The 17611-nt window shown below is 44.3% G+C and overlaps 1 protein-coding gene across 3 annotated transcripts in view; it reads left to right on the top strand.

Moving 5' to 3' along the window:
- LOC119460582 (glutaredoxin-3) overlaps positions 1-17611 on the top strand; it is a 71143-nt gene that overhangs the window by 16623 nt on the left and 36909 nt on the right. For 2 of the 3 annotated variants that reach the window (XM_049666738.1, XM_049666735.1), the window contains exon 6: positions 9951-9992. The exons of the other annotated variant lie outside the window; for it this stretch is intronic. In XM_049666738.1, the coding sequence (XP_049522695.1) occupies positions 9951-9992 (42 nt within the window). The remainder of the gene's footprint in view (positions 1-9950; positions 9993-17611) is intronic. 3 annotated transcript variants of the gene reach the window in all.

Genomic DNA, 17611 nt, shown 5'->3' with positions numbered 1-17611 from the left:
GACCCAGGAAAGATTTTCTGTGAGGTGAACGCCTAGGTATTTATACCATGTGGTTCTAGCCAATGTGTTGTTATTGGTGTTGTAATGAAAGAGCGAACGAACTGATTTACGGGTAAATGAGATAATTTTACATTTTGAAATGTTAAGAGTCATTAGCCATGTTTTACACCAGTTGTTAATGCGATCCAGGTCACTTTGGAGGGATTGGTGATCATCAGCACTTTTTATGAAACGGTAAACAATGCAGTCGTCAGCAAATATACGTATACAGGATGATATGTTATTTGGCAGGTCATTAATGTAGATTAAGAATAGTAGAGGACCAAGGACGCTACCTTGCGGCACCCCGGATGTAACATCGGAAGGAGGAGAGAAGTAATTATTGACAACGGTGAACTGCCGGCGGTTAGAAAGTTATGGACCCATGACAAGGTTAGCGAATCTAATTTAAGTGCAGAAAGTTTTGATATTAGTCGGCAATGTGCTACGCGATCGAATGCTTTAGAAAAGTCTAGGAAGATGCAATCTATTTGTAAGTTATCGTTCATGTTGTAATGAAGGTCAGTAGTGAATTCAAATAACTGTGACTCACAGGAGAAGCCTTTTCGAAATCCATGCTGATTTGGGAAGAAGAAATGGTTTGATTCTAGGTGATCATAGATATGCGATGCGATAATGTGTTCGAGCATCTTGCAGCAAATGCATGTTAGTGAGATGAGGCGATAATTTTCGTGCGAATGTTTATTACCACTTTTGAAAACGGGTACTACCTTTCCTATTTTCCAATCAGTGGGCAGTTCACTTGTTGATAATGACTGAAGATGTGAAGTAAGATGACGCTGGAAACTGAAGTGGTATTTTTTAGTATTTTTGAATTTATTTCGTCGACACCGGAGGACGAAGACACTTTAAGGTTATTGATCAGGTGCACAATGCCATTAAGTGTAATGTCGACAGGTGCCATGTAGTGGTAATCAAAATCATTGGCGTAAGGGATGCTAGAATTATCTTCTTTGGTAAAAACAGATGAAAAAAACGTGTTTAAAGCAATGGGGATGTCAGCATCCGAATATGGGGTGTTGTAAGCATTATGTATCGAGATATCGTTTCCCAGGCTACGTTGACCTATCGTTTTCCAGAATTTACTAGGATTATTTTTTAGTAGTGCGGGAAGGTCTTCTGAAAAATACTTATCTTTAGCTTCACAAAGGGCAGAACAGTATGATTTCAGGTAGTTTTTATAATTAACCCATGCATCTGGCTTATACTCACGCTTTGCGGCATCGTACAGTCACCTTTTCTTTTTTCTCATATGCTGATGTTTTCTCGTAAACCAAGGGTTAGTTTTATCGTTAGATATTGTGATAAGTGGTACGTGCTTGGATACTAATTCTGTGAGCTTGTCTCTAAAAAGAACCCAGTTACTTTCAACAGACCTGTTATGAAAATGGGGTATCAAGATGTTATTATAAAAGACTTGCAGTTCGGCATTAATGCAATCGTAATTAGCTCGGTTATAGTCGTGAATCTGTTTTCTTGTTACACCAGTGAAAGGAAGCGGAATGTTAATGGTGATTTGAAGTAATTTATGGTTGCTCAGTCCATCTAGGTAAGTTATGTTACTGACTGTATCAGGAGCTGTTGTAAAGATGAGGTCTAGTATATTGGGACCGCGGGTAGGTTGGGTAACTACTTGAAATAGGTTAAAATCTAAAGTCAGATCAATGAGGCCTGATGAAACAGTACATGGGGATGATAGCAGTGTCCAGTCAATCTGCGGAAAATTGAAGTCACCGAACAGATAAGTGATATCTGCGTGGAAGAGCTCAAGTGCTCTCGCAATGCTTTCACGCAGCTTGTCTGAGAAGGAGTGATCGGAGTTCGGTGCTCGGTAACAGTTGCCTATCAATAATTTTGGGGAAGATGTAATGCAGGCCGTCCATATGATTTCCAGATCAGAATCTGTATTGATAGCAAATGATGTTAGCGATTTCTTAATGCCAAGCAGAACGCCTCCCCCTCGCCTATGAATGTGATTGCGCCTGTATATGTTAAATGAGCTGGAGCCTGAAAGAACTTTGCAATCAAGAATGTCTGGGTGTAGCCACGTTTCAGTGAAAGCGATGATATCGGGATCACTGTCTTCGAGGAAAGACGAGGCTTCAGCACACTTAGATAATATACTTCGAATATTAGTGAATGATATTGATAAGGGGGAAGAGATGATGACTGGTTTCGGCTGTTTCAAGATGTACGCACGTTCACTGCGCATGAGCTATTGATTAAACTGCATGACAGTATGATTCGTCACATTGTAAGTATAGGTTTTTGAGTCGATGCGCAGTTTGTCAACTGACAACTTATACTTCTTTTTCTGCGATTTCGCGAAATTTAGCTAATTAAGCCTTAAATTTTGTTTTATAGTATTTATAGTATTCACAAAAGATAGTCACAATGAAAATAAACTTAGTCTAAAGTGCAGAGGATGTGAAATCTGAACATGACATAGGTTATTTCAACACAGAATGTATTCCACAAAGTTACCAAGTCTTCACTTCGAGGAAAAAAAAGTGAAGAAACAAATAAGCAAAAAACATGGTGACTGTGAATATATACATACTAAAGTACAACGGACATGACCTCTCCAAACTTTAGTTCAACACCTAATTTTTGTCAGCTAGGGGAAGCACTAGCACAAAGATTACATTTTAAGTAGTCTCTTGAAGCTAAAATTATGTCATGTTGCAATCCAGATGGTCTGTCTCCTTCCAATGTCAACTATCCAACGAAATGTTGCTTAGCTTCAGTGATCTGGCTAGAAACGGCATACACTGCCCATTACGGTCCGGGATGACCCAATACTATTTTACTTACCTTGTCAACACTGATCTAGATTTGTAGATGAAATACTATTACCAACTTGCATTGATGTTTGGCACGCACAAGAATTCAGATACACATAGCACCCTTCCATTATAGGAATAATTATAAAGGAATTGAGTGCCTTCCTGTTATCTGCTACATAGAGAAATCAATGAGGATGTTCCTATTCCTCACAATATAGAAAAAAAGCTTGGCTTTACCGACAGCACTAATCCCTATGGCTCATTTCTTACAACCCACCACAGCATCACTGAAATATTGGCAAAGCCACAAAAGCGATAAACACATGTCAAAGCCACGCTTAACATAAAGCATGATTATTAACACAAATGAAGCGCTAAAGTGGCCAAAGGTTTCGAAGAATTTCTAATAAATCAGTACCACGCCACTACATTAGCAAAATGTTTCTACTGCACCTCGTAGAGTTTTGCATTGTGGCGCTCTGTTATCACAAATTGGTCACGTCACGATTCAGGGAGCTGGCTTAGACAGTTCCACAGGCTGATGCACCTGCAGAAAATTCAGTGTGTTCCAATGATGCTTGACCTCAGATTTGGCACCTGCAATTAGAAGGTAAAACAAAAGATTAACAAATATATTACAGTGAAACTTCGTTATAACGGAACTGGATATAACAAATTATTGTATACAACAAAATAACATTCCAGCTGAAATCCCCGAAGATATCCATGTTTTTATAACCTCGTTTCAATGAAGTAAAATTATCCTGCCGATACACCAAACTTGATTTTTCTCCGAAACAAGAAATGCCCGACCCTTGCAGGCTCGCTTCTGTTTTCCGCAGATTAGAACACACATTCGGTGTCGATGCTTAAAACATTTAGGTATTTGCGTTGAATCCACCGTCGAACACTGGTCCTTGTCACCACTACGCGTAGTTGCACATAAGCAGACTCTAGATAGCCATCGCAATTTGTTTCACTGCGGCACCACGCAGGCTAGTTAGTACAGCTATAGGCGTGGCCTCGGAGATTGCGTGCAATTTCAGAGGCCACGCCTCCCTGTGTGTACCATGTGCTGCTCGAACACGACGAACATTGTGTCGCAGCGTGCAACCTATTCATCCACGTCGCCTTTTTGCCGGTGTTGCGATGCTAGAGACCACCCAACTAAAAGCGGTAACGAAAGATCATCACATTGAAACAGAAGGCAGCTATCGTAAAGGCAATCGTGTCGGATGCTAAGAAGTGGTGTGTTAAGAACGCCGAAGTTTCCTTTGTTGTTTTATTAGAAGTTCAGCGAGCACGTGGTCATGTAGTGGTTCTCCTGGCCGAAAAGCAGTCTTCTACTATGCAAGCTCTAATTTGTGCGCGACATTGCGTCTATATTGCAGTGAACGGCAGTAATGAATATAATTACATAATTTTGGCTCCCCCTTCAACTTCGCTATAAAAAGATTTTATTGCATATGACTGTTAAGAGCTCCCACTCATTTATACCGCAGCCTTGTTTGCAAACAGTAACTGTTAGAAATCCCACCTACGCATCTTCCGTATGCAGATGCAATAATGCCATCGCTGAGATTTGGCCTTATCTGTAGCCTCGGTAGCAAGCCCCCGAGATACTACCATGAAATCCGGATTCTTGGTGATAACGACAGCCTTGTCCAAGAAGGCCATTGCCATGGTTGGAGGCTGCCACATCCTCCGGAAGCACGTCGCAAGCAACATTTTTCATCTTCACATCATACACATGCTGCTTCGAGCGCTATTTCGAAATTGCATCCTTTGTTGATTTAAACGTAGTAGCAGTTTGCACCGAAAAACAATTCTACACCGTGTCCTTCACATGTACCAGTTCATGATGCAACGTAAAGGCAGGAACATATATGCGCCGTGCATCATAGGTTTTCAGAACACGTGGCAAGGCCTCCTGTTAGGGACATGTTGAATGGCAGCGTCAACTCAAGGACGCGCGGCCAAGCGAGGTCACTGGCCAACCTGAACGATGTTCTACGCAACGAATGAAACACTTCCGGGGTAACCGCACTCAGAATGTTCGCGGCGTACTTTGGGCGAGGTGCGTAGCCCGGATATTTTTTTGCGGGGGTGGTAGGGGAGCTGAAGCACCGTGATCGTCTTGACTGCGGTGCTTCGTTCTTTTTAAGCTCCCAGGCGTCGGACAAGCATTGAGACGCGAATGCCCATAATAGCCGCACGTTCGAAGGATATGCGCCGTTGTTAATAGGCGACGTGCCAGGCACAAAAGGGGGCAGGGCGCCGGCCTTAAAAAAAAAGGGGGGGGGGGGAAGCCCGCTCAGCCCGCCCCTCCCCACCCGGTACGCCATTGCCCTGAACGTCCTGATTAGAGCAACTTTGCCGGGATCGCTGTAAGATTTTTGCTTTAATCCTGGCGACCAGATTTCTGACAATGACTTGCACAGATTACGTCCGAGTCAACATAACCGGAAATTTTCATTCATTGCATGAAATATCGTTGAGGCCTGCCACATTGCCGGCCATGCGCCGTCGAGCTCACACGACCCTCGCCTATGTCCCTTGAGTGAGCAAGGCCATTGCAATTGTTCCAAAACCCTATGAAGTCAATGTCCCACGTTTCGGCCCACTAGTTGCAGCATGAACAGGCAGATGTGAAGATGCACAAGATATGTTCCAAGCGTTGTATACAGAACAGCCTGCGCGAATCACGACCAGCTTTACATCAGCGAAAGCAGTCATTTTGAAAGCGCCTGAAGCAAGAAATCTGTCAAAGAGATGAATTCGAAATGAATGAGAAGTGAAGAAACAATATTGTTTCCAATGACCTCGCGGAGCATGTGGCAACCTGAATATGCCACTGACGAGACAAGGCTTCTATCATTGCCAAGGAAATTGGATTTGAAGGGAGTATCTCGAATCCCTTGCTATCCAGACTACAGAAAAAAACGCTGTATCACAACAATGGCAATATCCCGCCTGCATATGCAGAATGCCATCGTTTCGAGCAGTTCGTGTTATGAACAAGGCTTCCGTACATCCAATTCTTACTAATACCTTTTGATCAGCGTCCTTTCTTTATTTCTTCTTGTAACCTGAACTCCAGAACCAAGAGAATAGTATAAGCCAGATGCCGCATTGAATTTGAATTTACTATCTGTTTAGAGTATGCAAGTCAATGTGAGTAAAAAAACTGAAGACTGCAAAATTTTACTTATTAATCACTCTTGTGATTATGAGAGGCGGCTAAGCATTTGAAGCTTTCTTTTGTTTGTGTCCCGTGAATGCTTCTTCTCGGCCGTAAACAGTGCGCTGCGCTCTCGATCATGCTTGCATGTTATCTTCATGTTATCTTCCGCGCAAGTTGTCGAAGTTGTAGACGCTCATTCCTGCACATTCCGGTGCTTTTTTGGTTCATGTCTTTTTATGGTGGTATCCGTTTTCACATTGCTCCCGTATATGCGGCGATATGTCTTTTTTCTGCAGTTAGTGTAGGCATCGCAGCTAACCCGTGTTCGCCCCGTCTCTCCATCGTATCTTGGGTGGCAGCTCGAAACCAATGCGTTCTATCTATATATAGGCCTTTGATGTTAAAAGAAATGCACTTGTTGAGATGAGTAATGACCACACGTACATTAGCTTTATTGCTCTCATGATCGGCCAATACTATTTTTCGTGTGAAGCTTTTCGCGGGTTACAGGCAGCGTGCATTTTCACGCGCCAGCCGCAGCCCCAGCTCCTTCAGCACAGGAGCAGAATTAAGAGGAGCACCATCAGTCCAAACAAACTTTCTGAAATCGAATTCAAGCATGTACTAAATTTTATGCATATAACTAGACGTACCCGATATCCTGCTATTTCGTGTCTTGTCAAATGTCGCCAGTGGCCGACGTGATCGCTATACGCGCAGGCATCCTCGAGTGATCGCTTTAGCGATCACGTAGGTGCGATTTCACATCTTGGAATCGGATGCGTCGCACGCCGTTTGTTGCGCTGTGCAAAGTGAGCTGCATAGTGCGCGTCCTGTGCAGAGTCGCGCGCGATCTCGCAAAAGTGATCGTATTCTTTAATTCAACTATATATTTCCAAGGTGGCAACGCAGAATTGGGCCGACTACACCGCCGCGCGCTGCCCACAATCTCGCAAAAGTGATCGTACTCTTTAATTCAACTATATATTTTCAAGGTGGCAACGCAGAAATGGGCCGACTACGCCGCTGCGCGCTGCCCACGCCGGTCGCTGCCATGCTGGTGGCATGTTTACATTTCTCCCACGGCCAGCGCTGTCCCGGCGTTCGATTTTGCAAACTTCAGGCAGCTCCAGGTTGTCTTGGGATCCCAGCCTACGTGACTTCCTATCAGAACCGGAACTAGCTGGCTGCCATCTGGCTGCCAGCGGGCTGCCAGAAGTCTGAAAATCGAAGAAGCCCAGTGTAGGTGCGTTGGCAGCTAGTAGCTTTGTGCATACTGTGTGTTCTCGGCGCTCAGTTAGCGTTGAAGCGATAGGCAGCAGCATGAAGGTCACTTCGCTCGCTGCTGCTGCGGCGCTTCCTCACGCCAGCGTTAGACAGCGCGTGTCTACGCTCATCGAGTGTGATGTGTTCATGTTTGCGTGTGCGCGCTGACCAACGTTACTAGATTAGCTTCAGTTTGAAAGCTGCGCGGCGGCGCGTGTCCCCTTTCCGTCTCCCGCCGCGTGGTGGCGCTAGTCACACGCTCGGCCCGGCTTCGCGGCTCGTCGAAGCACGTTGCGCGAACCGTTGTTGTTGGTGCTGTGGTGGTGCGCTTTGTTCATGTGCTTTGTTCTTCACGTTCGAGTCGTCTGACGTTATAAGTGGCGTTGTATCGTGACCAACCGACATGCCGCGTTGTTTCGTAACCGGCTGCAAAAGCGGTTACGATTCTCAAAGATCTGCCGAGAAGCGGCATTTCTTCCGGGCGCCTAGAGATTCTTCACGTCTTCAAGTGTGGCAGCGTGCGATTCGACGACTGGACAAGCAGCTCACAAGCTCTTGCGTTGTGTGCGATCTCCATTTCGAGGACAGTGACTTAGTGAAGGAGTTCGTGCACAACATAAACGGGGACGTTGTTATCATTCCGCGCGACAATTGGGCGCTCAAGGACGACGCTGTTCCCCGTTTGTTCCCGAACTGCCCTTCATACCTGTCGAAACCGGCGCGGAAACGTAAGCAACCAGCTGTGCGGAGGGCACCTCCCGTTAAGGTGCGCAAGGTGATGTTACAAGCCTGTGCGATGATGGAAGTAACTCCCCTGTGTGTGGAGCTATCGCGTCGCTCTACAGCGAGCTCGTGGATTTGGCAAAAACAAACCAGAAAATTCAAGGCTGGTCTCTTGAAGTTGTTGACGCCAGTGTTGTTGTGTACAAGCTCAAAATGGAAAATGCTGTGCCTAGGGTTGACAAGGCTGTTGTAGTGTCTAGGACACTTACTGTTTCTGTGAGTGTTTTATAGGAGCTTCAAGGAAGGATGTTTGAAACATCCTTCGAGAAAAATGCTGCACTTTGTGAAAATTGTGAACCGCGCAGTTTCACATTCTTTGAGCGGGGATCAAGTTACATCAGACATCTTTTGGGACGTGCTTGATGAGATGGAGAACATCGATCGTCTTGGATGCGTAGAGCATGAGGCTGCCTTTACATGTCAGGTGCTGAATTTTATTATAGTTACCAGGATGCACTTCTACGCTAGGGATGTGAATCGCCGCCTTGAGAATAGCGAGAAAGCCGCCGTGGCAAATAAAAAGGCCCGTTTGCTGTAGATAAATGCGTTATCCATGGCCAAGTGGGCGCATAAAATTTTTTTGTAATTTTACAGAATAATCAATTACTTTGTTGAATCAAAACACAAGCTCTCTTTCATTCATTCGTCCAGACACGTTCGTCCAGACTCCCGAGCAAGCAACGAATACGCGAAATGAATGCGAGTCTCGTAACTTACGCAAAGATGGGAAACAACATCGCTGGCCTTAAACTATGTCGTCAAATAAACAACTTCACTGAGAGACACCGAAATAACAAACGAGATTGGCTATTTTTGTGTTGAGCAGTTTAACTGAACGTCTAAGCGCAATTATAGCTGAATAGCACGTCAGTCCATACCCTCGCATTGCTCTTCGCATTACCGCAGATGTGCACATCTGCGGTAATGCGAAGAGCAATGCGAGGGTATGGACTAGTTAAGGTAATTTATTCACCATCCCTGAGATCTGTACTTCAATCTTATCGCGGAGGAAATACAAATTCACGTGTTGCAAACGCTCGGAGCAGGCGGCCGCTGACAGCAGAGGCAAGCGAACGCGGTTTTAGGGCCGAGAGAGGTGGCAGCGCCACCCCGCGAGAGGAGACGGAAAGGGGACACATTCGCGCGCACGGCTCGGGCGGAGCTTGCAAACTGAAGCTAATCTAGTAACGTTGGCGCTGACACTATGCTTGGTAATATAGTTAATAAGCGAATGTTTACAAGTTTATATGGACGATAAAACTACTATCCTTACTTTGTATAGCTGCCCACTACTTTGCAATCGCAATCGATGCTTCGGCTTTCGGGCGAAACTAAGACTTTTTTCACACGTAAGAATTTAAATATTGTGTGCAGTTTAACACTACTCTCACTCCTCAATTTTTCCTGTTTCTCGGTTCTTGCGTTTCCCGGCTCTTACGTGTTATTGTTTTTCGTTTTTTACGGTCCCGTGAAAAACGTATCAGCGGGGTTCTACTGTACTAGCTGCGTTTCCGGAGTAGATAACGTCCGCCGATGAATTGCCAATTGACCTTGAAGCCATGAGCCTCAGCAGAAACCGCACCACAGAACACCCATACAAACTTAGAGAAGGGAAACTGTACATTCCACTGTGCAACGGAAATAAGCGTAGCGGTGGCGTTGTGAACTAAAGTATGCGACCGAGAGATTGCGCTGCCAGAATCATAACTAATATCATTACGTAATGCGCAATATGGCCGATACGTTAGCGGTTCGTAGGGCTTGTCATGTTGCTCACTCGCTAGTTTTGGGCATTTTGTTACTGCTTTCGGGGCGGTATTCGTGTGTACTGTACTCTTACATGACTACAGATATCTTTATTATGTCGCCAGGTCACCGAGAGGCCTCAACTGGCAATAAAACACTTCAAACAAGTAAGCTTACATTGTTTATTGTCAATGGTGAATGAGGCAGTACATGCTCACAATTTTCGTACAGCTCAGGTGGACTTAATGTTGTCCGTTACTGAGTTTACAACATATAGAAACACAGATAACCATCTATTTAATGGAACCCAAAGCTGAAATCAAGCGAAGTTTTCTTATCGTGTTCGACGTGCCGTAAAGCAGGGAGAACGAAGGTTCAGACAGTGATATTTACGCTGAGCTGCCCTCGTACTTGTATTGCGTATAGTGCTGCTTGACGTTTTATATTCTCTGCGTTCAACAAGTTCAGCTAGATTAAAGAAAGGAACATAAAAAATTGCTCGGCAAAAATGTACTGTCAGCAAGCTAAGCTCGAGCTGCAATGTCGCGTTGCTCTCATAACACATTGTCGTGAGGCACGAAGTGTAGGAGGGGGGGTTTGCTAAATTTTACATCACATATTTTCTGCTCTTGATATTCTTCTGCTGCACATTTAGTGTTCAGGTGCGGCAGTAAAGGCTTTGACACAAGTGGAGTACTTGTAGGGAAACGAAGGAACGTTATGGAGACAGCAGTGCTTAGGACTTCTGGAAATATTGTGTGAATAAACAAGGACACTAAATCAACATATAAGCAAGCCCAATTAATGCTCACAGATCCTTGGAAATTGGAATTTGTGGTTTCGTGTTGAAAAATAATCTCGGTATATGTATTCAAACACAGCAAAGAGGTTGCAAGGAGATGAACACTTCAGTTGAGTAACAGGAGAGCAAGGGAAGCCTCAGCTTGGAGCCAGCGTTTCACCAAGCACACATACTTGTGAGGGCCGAAACGAAGACAAATTCCCACGCTGAGGTTTCCTTTGCTCGTTCACTGTTGATTAGGTGATTGTTAAGCTGAACTTATTCTGCGAGTACATTTCAAAATCTTTTGGGCAGCACACTGTGCTCAGGTTTGTCATCTACTGTTTGAAGAGAAAGAAAATTTTTTAGTGATTTCTTAAGCTTGTGAAGTGTGAAATAGGCTGGCCGGTTGTGTGAGCTTGCCTTTTCTAGATATCTCTTATGGTGCAGGGCTAGCCTAGTTATTCATTTTATGCAAACTGTATATGAGCCTCTTGTAGTAAACAAACGTAAAATAATGTGCATTTCCAGATCTAATTCTAATCCTATCACTTGCCATGTTAACGTTCCCTTAGATTTTGTCATGTCATATAAATATCTCAGTTTACACATTACAAATAACTTAAATTGGATCATTAATATAGATACGTCATTAGCAACGCTAATCACATGCTCGGGTACTTATGGCGCAACTTTTCCAAGGCACCGTCTACTTTAGAACTACAGCTTTACAAGACTAATTTGCTCGAAACTTGAACATGCATCTGCAATACAGGATCCCAGTTGCGTTAATCTTATTACTTCACTTGAACTAGTACAAAATAACTCTACTCGTTTCATTATTTCTAATTATAACCGTACCGCGAGTATAACTTCAAATATAAACTAGCCTAGCACCATGGAGTAAGATAAACAGGAGCGCCGACTCCACTGCCGCGCAACGCATTCGCTCGGTACAAACCGTGTAACGCTAAATTAGTCATCGCGTAGCGCCATCTGTCGAGGCGCGTGGAAAACGCTCAACAGCTTGCTTCCATGTGCGCATGCGCTGAGTGGCGGAGGCCGGTGGCGACGGCAGCGCGGAACCGGCAGGGCGGCACGCGTAGAGCTTGTCATCTGCTAGAAACGTGGGGCCTCGTCCGCCTCAATATGACAGCAATGAAACACAAAAAAATATATGCGCACAAATAATAAAAGCGCAAATAAACACGCGGTAGCGCTTTTATGCACGTATGCGAGACATTTTTACATGTCTAGAGGAAACAGACGATAAATGATGCCGTACAAAAAGACACAACAGAAGTACCTGTTTTTCACTGCTCATCGTCTGCGCGGAAGCAAAAGTGCGAAATTTTCGTCTTTCTCGCTTTGTTTACCATGTCTGCAGTATGTTTATTCATGCATAACGGAACAAGGTATTTTGATACTTATGCGTGAAGTGACTGTGAGCAACAGGACAGTGTTTTGTTCCCGGCTGTAAATCTTGGTATGGCAGAGGACGCGAGGAGTTTTCGCTCTTCGCGGCGCCATCTGATCTTCAACTACTGCACCAGTGGCGTCAAAAAATTCCTGAAAGTAAGCGAGCGCTTAAAGCAATGGACAAAATATGTGCGCGACACTTCGAGAAGCAACTTAGTTTTGATAGTTACTTCAGCAAAGACAAAGGCGATGCCCTACTAGATGTAAAGAAAGTGCCTCGACTTCGAAGCGGAGCCATTCCTTCAATTTGTTTAGGGAAGCCTGGCGTAGCTCAATGATGCTGAATGCCAGGAAGAACCAGAAGACGCCAATGCGGAAGGACGGGAGGAGCTCAATTTAAATTTGTCTACAACTACACACAGTGCAGGTGCCTTTCCTTGTCCAGAGACATGCCGTAATGTAGAGAGAGAGAAAGAAAGACAAGGAGGTTAGCCAGTGTAAATACCAGCTGGCTACCCTGTAAATTCTCAGCCTTGCCTTCGAGATGATTCCCCCAGTTATGCAGATACATAATCAGAGCTGCTCTTGTGAAATAATAAGCAGGAAACACTGGCAGGAATTCCCAGTAATTATGTTTTATGAGGATGTGGCGATACTGCTCGCAAGAGAACCGGGCGACACGAAAAGCACTGTGAGAAACAAAGAAGCAAGCGAAGCATCTTAGCACTTGATGCGTGCTCAGATAAAAAAGGAGTTATAAACGTCAGCTTTTGCATAAAAGCTTCTTTTCGCTGTCGTTTGTCATTCCTTGAGACCACCCGAACTGCCATTATATCACCTTACCATTTGCTATAGTTTTTCTTTACATCTTAGTTTTCGTAATTTGTTTATTTTCTGTTCCTGTGCCTTGTAAAGTTCCATGTAGGTCACCAGACAAATGTCCTGCATTTGGCCTGTATAAAATAAATTAAATAAAATGATACATGACTTCTTTCTCCTGCTAACGTCACTCGTGAACCGCAAGAGCTATGCGCGCTACAGGCCTCAGGGCGTGCGCGGAGCAGGTGACAAAACGGATAGGCAAGCAGGTGCCGCGAGAGAGTCCCAAGCTTGTTATGTTTTTTAGGCTTAGCTCACCCGCGCCTTTGCTCCTTCGGTTTGTTGGGCCAGCCTCTCCACTCCAGAGTTTTTCCTCATTCATAGCGCCATCTGGCGAACACGCTGTGGAGCAGGAACCGGCGTTTCAGAATGTGTCCCTTCCAGACGAGTGAAGTCGGCGCTCCTGTCTTATTTTACTCCATGCTTAGCACTCATTCCACTAGCTAATCGCCGCAAGGTCGGCCATCTTTTGCTATTTCATAAAATTTTCTATCACATCACACTTCATGACGACTTCATACTGCGGCCTCAGTGCATTTCAAACTGCGTCGATCGTCGCAGTAAGGTTGGAATTGATTCATGTAACACGAAGTCTTTCTTTCATGCTTCGTACATCTCAGAAATGGAACCACCAAGTATCGTAGCCATCACAGACAACAAACTTTTTTGCAAAACATTAGCTAACATTGTAAAATCAGGAGAATCATTATGTTATAAGAACTCACTGCACTTGTTTGTTTTACTCTACTACTTTGTAGCCACTCCCCTCTTTAATGCCATGTGACCCTGAGGGTACTTTAAACAAAAAATAAAATAATAAAATGAAGAGTGACTGCCAGAGTTTCACTCAACATGAAATATCATTTCCTTAAAATTGCATTAAGCGCTTTTGATCATTTTAAAATTCTTTGCATTTTCATGTAACAAATTATCGTTATGAGGGAGCATGTGATACTTCGTGGTACTAATGTCCGTCAAACTGATTTGCAAAGAGCAGATGACAGAGTTTGTGCATTAGCAAGTAGGAGCTTGCTACATTGTTTCCGTTCTGGTCGTCATGGCTATGACTGGAAAAAAAAAACAAGTTGGGACCACGGAGTAAGATAAACAGGAGCGCCGACTCCGCCACCACGCAACGCATTCGCTCGGGACAAACCGTGTATTATACATCGCGTAGCGCCATCTGTCGAGGCGCGTGGAAAACACTCAACAGCTTGCTTCCATGTGCGCATGCGCTGAGTGGCGGAGACCGGCGGCGACGGCGGCGCAGAACCGGCAGTGCGGCACCCGTAGAGCGTGTCGTCTGCTACAAACGTGGACCCTCGGCCGTCTCAATTTGACAGCAATCAAACAAAAAAAATATATGCGCACAAATAATAAAAGCGCAAATAAACACGCGGTAGCACTTTTATGCACGCATACGAAACATTTTTAGATGTCTTTAGAGGAAACAGACGATAAATGATGCTGTACAAAAAGACACAACAGAAGTACTTGTTTTTCACTCTACGTCTGTGCGGAAGCGAAGGTGCGAAATTTTCGTCTTCCTCGCTTTGTTTACCATGTCTGCAGTATGTTTATTCATGCCTGACGGAACAAGGTATCTTGATACTTGTGCGTGAAGAGACTGAGCAACAGAACAGTGTTTTGTTCCCGGCTGTAAATCTGGCTATGGCAAAGGACGCGAGAAGTTTTCGCTCTTCGCGGCGCCATCTGATCTTCAACTACTGCACCAGTGGCGTAAAAAAATTCCTGAAGATAAGCGAGCACTTAAAGCAATGGACAAAATATGTTCGCGACACTTCGAGAAGCAGCTTATTCTTGATAGTTACTTCAGCAAAGACAAAGATGATGTCCTGCTAGATGTAAAAAAGTGCCTCGACTTTGAAGCGGAGCCGTTCCTTCAATTTGTTTAGGGAAGCCTGGCGTAGCTCAATGATACTGAATGCCAGCAGGAACCAGAAGACGCCAATGCGGAAGGATGAGAGGAGCTCAATTTAAATTTGTCTACAACTACACACAGTACAGGTGCCTTTCCTTGTCCAGAGACATGCCGTAATGTAGAGAGAGAGAGAAAGAAACGGAAAGAAAGGCAAGGAGGTTAGCCAGTGTAAATACCAGCTGGCTACCCTGTAAATTCTCAGCCTCGCCTTCGAGATGATCCCCTAGTTATGCAGACACATAATCAGAGCTTCTCTTGTGAGCAGGAAACACTGGCAGGAATTCCCAATTATTATGTTTAATGAGAATGTGGCAATTCTGCCTGCAAGAGAGCCGGGCGACACGAAAAGCACCGCGAGAAACAAAGAAGCAAGCGAAGCATCTTAGCACTTGATGCGTGCTCAGATAAGAAAGAGTGATAAGCGTCAGCTTTTCCATAAAAACTTCTTTTCGTTGTCGTCTGTCATTGCTTGAGACCACCCGAACTGCCGTTATATCGCCTTACCATTTGCTATAGCTTTTCTTTCCGTCTTAGTTTCCGTAATTTGTTTATTTTCTGTTCCTGTACGTGCCTTGTAAAGTTCCATGTAGGCCACCTGACAAATGCCCTGCATTTGGCCTGTATAAAATAAATTAAATAAAGTGATGCATGACTTGTTTCTCCTGCTAACGTCACTCCGTGAACCGCAAGAGCTATGTGCGCTACAGGCGTCAAGGCGTGCACGAAGCAGACGACAAAACGGATAGGCAACCAGGTGACGCGAGAGAGTCCCCGCGCCTTTGCTACTTCGGTTTGTTGGGCCCGCCTCTCCACTGCAGAGTTTTTCTTCATTCGTAGCACCATCTGGCGAACACGCTGTGAAGCAGGAACCGGCGTTTCAGAATGTGTCCCTTCCAGACGAGCGGAGTCGGCGCTCCTGTCTTATCTTACTCCGTGGTTGGGACTCAACATGTTACTTCTCCGATTGTCACAAAGCACCCTTAAAAGCAACTAAGCTTGTATGGCGAATTTCTCATTCCCGCTCAGTATGACACAGAACTGTAGACTGCTGTTTTCCTAATAGGGCTCACACCTCTCTATCTGGTAAACTTCCAAACATTTCATGGTGAGGCACATAGTTCAAGAAGACCTGTTGTCATTATGGTGACAGTTGAGCTTCTTGTGGCTTAGCGTGGGCAGCTTGCAGACCAATAATCTCTTTTTTGTCCGTCTTCCTGAAAAGAGAAATGACGAAGCCATGACACACATGCAAGCAAAAAATGGTGAAACAAAAGTTAGTCCCATAAATGAACAAATCACGGTTCTAGTTGAAGTGTTCAGAAACATACCCTGTGAGTATTCGGGCCCTTGATGTTACTTCCAGTGGTGACACGTTTACGGTTGACTTGCACATCCAGAGACAATAGAGTCCAAAGGGATGAGTACAAATATGAGCAGCGTCTTGGAAGCTGGAGTTGGAAAGAAAAAAGAGCCTCAATTACTATGGTGGAAATGTGGGTGAGTTTGTGATTCATGTATGACAAAGAACAGTGCACAAAACACTCCATGACAGAAAATGACACACACACAACAAACACTGTTTTGAGTGTGCATTTCTTTTAGTGGTGTCCTTGTGTGGGCTGTGCTTAGTCAAGCTTCGATTAGATAACAATTGTTTCTGCTGCTAGTAATAAACATGTTCATTTTATTATGTCTCAAATGCAATTAATCTAATTGTATCACCGGAAGTACATTTGTCACTAATGTGCAGTGAATTTATCGCGGTGTGTCATTTATGCAGAAACAGCCACAACTTTATTAGTTATCCTGTACACATGTTAGCAATTTTAGCAACTTGGCAAAATAGCATGAGCCTCGTTTGAATTGCTTTGGAAGGGCAATAACTTTATAATTATTACCATTTTCTACTGTGTTTATTACCTGTGTTTGTAGAAATGACTACAGGAATCTGTTTTACCCGCCTCGCACGCAAAGAAATTCATAGTTGAAAATGCGAAGCACTGCTTTTTTACTCACCGGCGCACAAGCCCAGGGGCTGCAAGGTTAATCCGCTTTTGTGGGTAGTCTTCAAGCAGACTGTGCTCGGTTCCAGCGATGAATTTTCGTGCTGGCGAGCACTTTTTTTTCGAGCAACACGTCGTTACGCAGCCAGACGCGGCAGATCACAAACTACGGAAGCCGAGCATGCAGCCACCAGTGAAACGCTGCAGCTGGTAAAGTTCACCGTCTTTAAACACGTTCACTTGGTGGCAGCTATCGAATGTTGGATGCATAAACTGGCTGAGGTACTATTGATATCTAATTAAAACGAACCTGCATGATGCTGTTCAAAGGAAACAACCACCCCGTTCGCAAATATAACCGCCGTACAATTTGAATCGATAAATGGCACGGACTGCAATCGATACCAGTGGGCTGCTGCTGATCACAAGTCAGTGAGGCCTCAAAACCTTTATTCAAGTAACAAAGCATGGACTTTAATAAAAGAAGTCCAATAAAAACAATACACTGCTTATTTTATTAAAAAAATGACACCGTAACAGTGTTTGTCAGTTATTATATGTACATTAATAGACCAAATATTGAGTCGTGTTGAGCACCCCTAGCAGAAAAAATACAAACTAAAGTATGCGACCAAATTACAGCAGCTCCACTTGCACCTTTATGCTGGAACGCGGATGGATGGATGGATGAGGCTGAACCCTTTAAATTGGGCGGTGGCATACGCCACCTAGCCATAACTATTAACATATTCCGTACTTTGT

This window comes from Dermacentor silvarum, chromosome 1, assembly GCF_013339745.2.
Source record: "Dermacentor silvarum isolate Dsil-2018 chromosome 1, BIME_Dsil_1.4, whole genome shotgun sequence".
Classification (NCBI taxonomy): domain Eukaryota; kingdom Metazoa; phylum Arthropoda; class Arachnida; order Ixodida; family Ixodidae; genus Dermacentor; species Dermacentor silvarum.
This window is presented reverse-complemented; position numbering and strand designations above follow the sequence as displayed.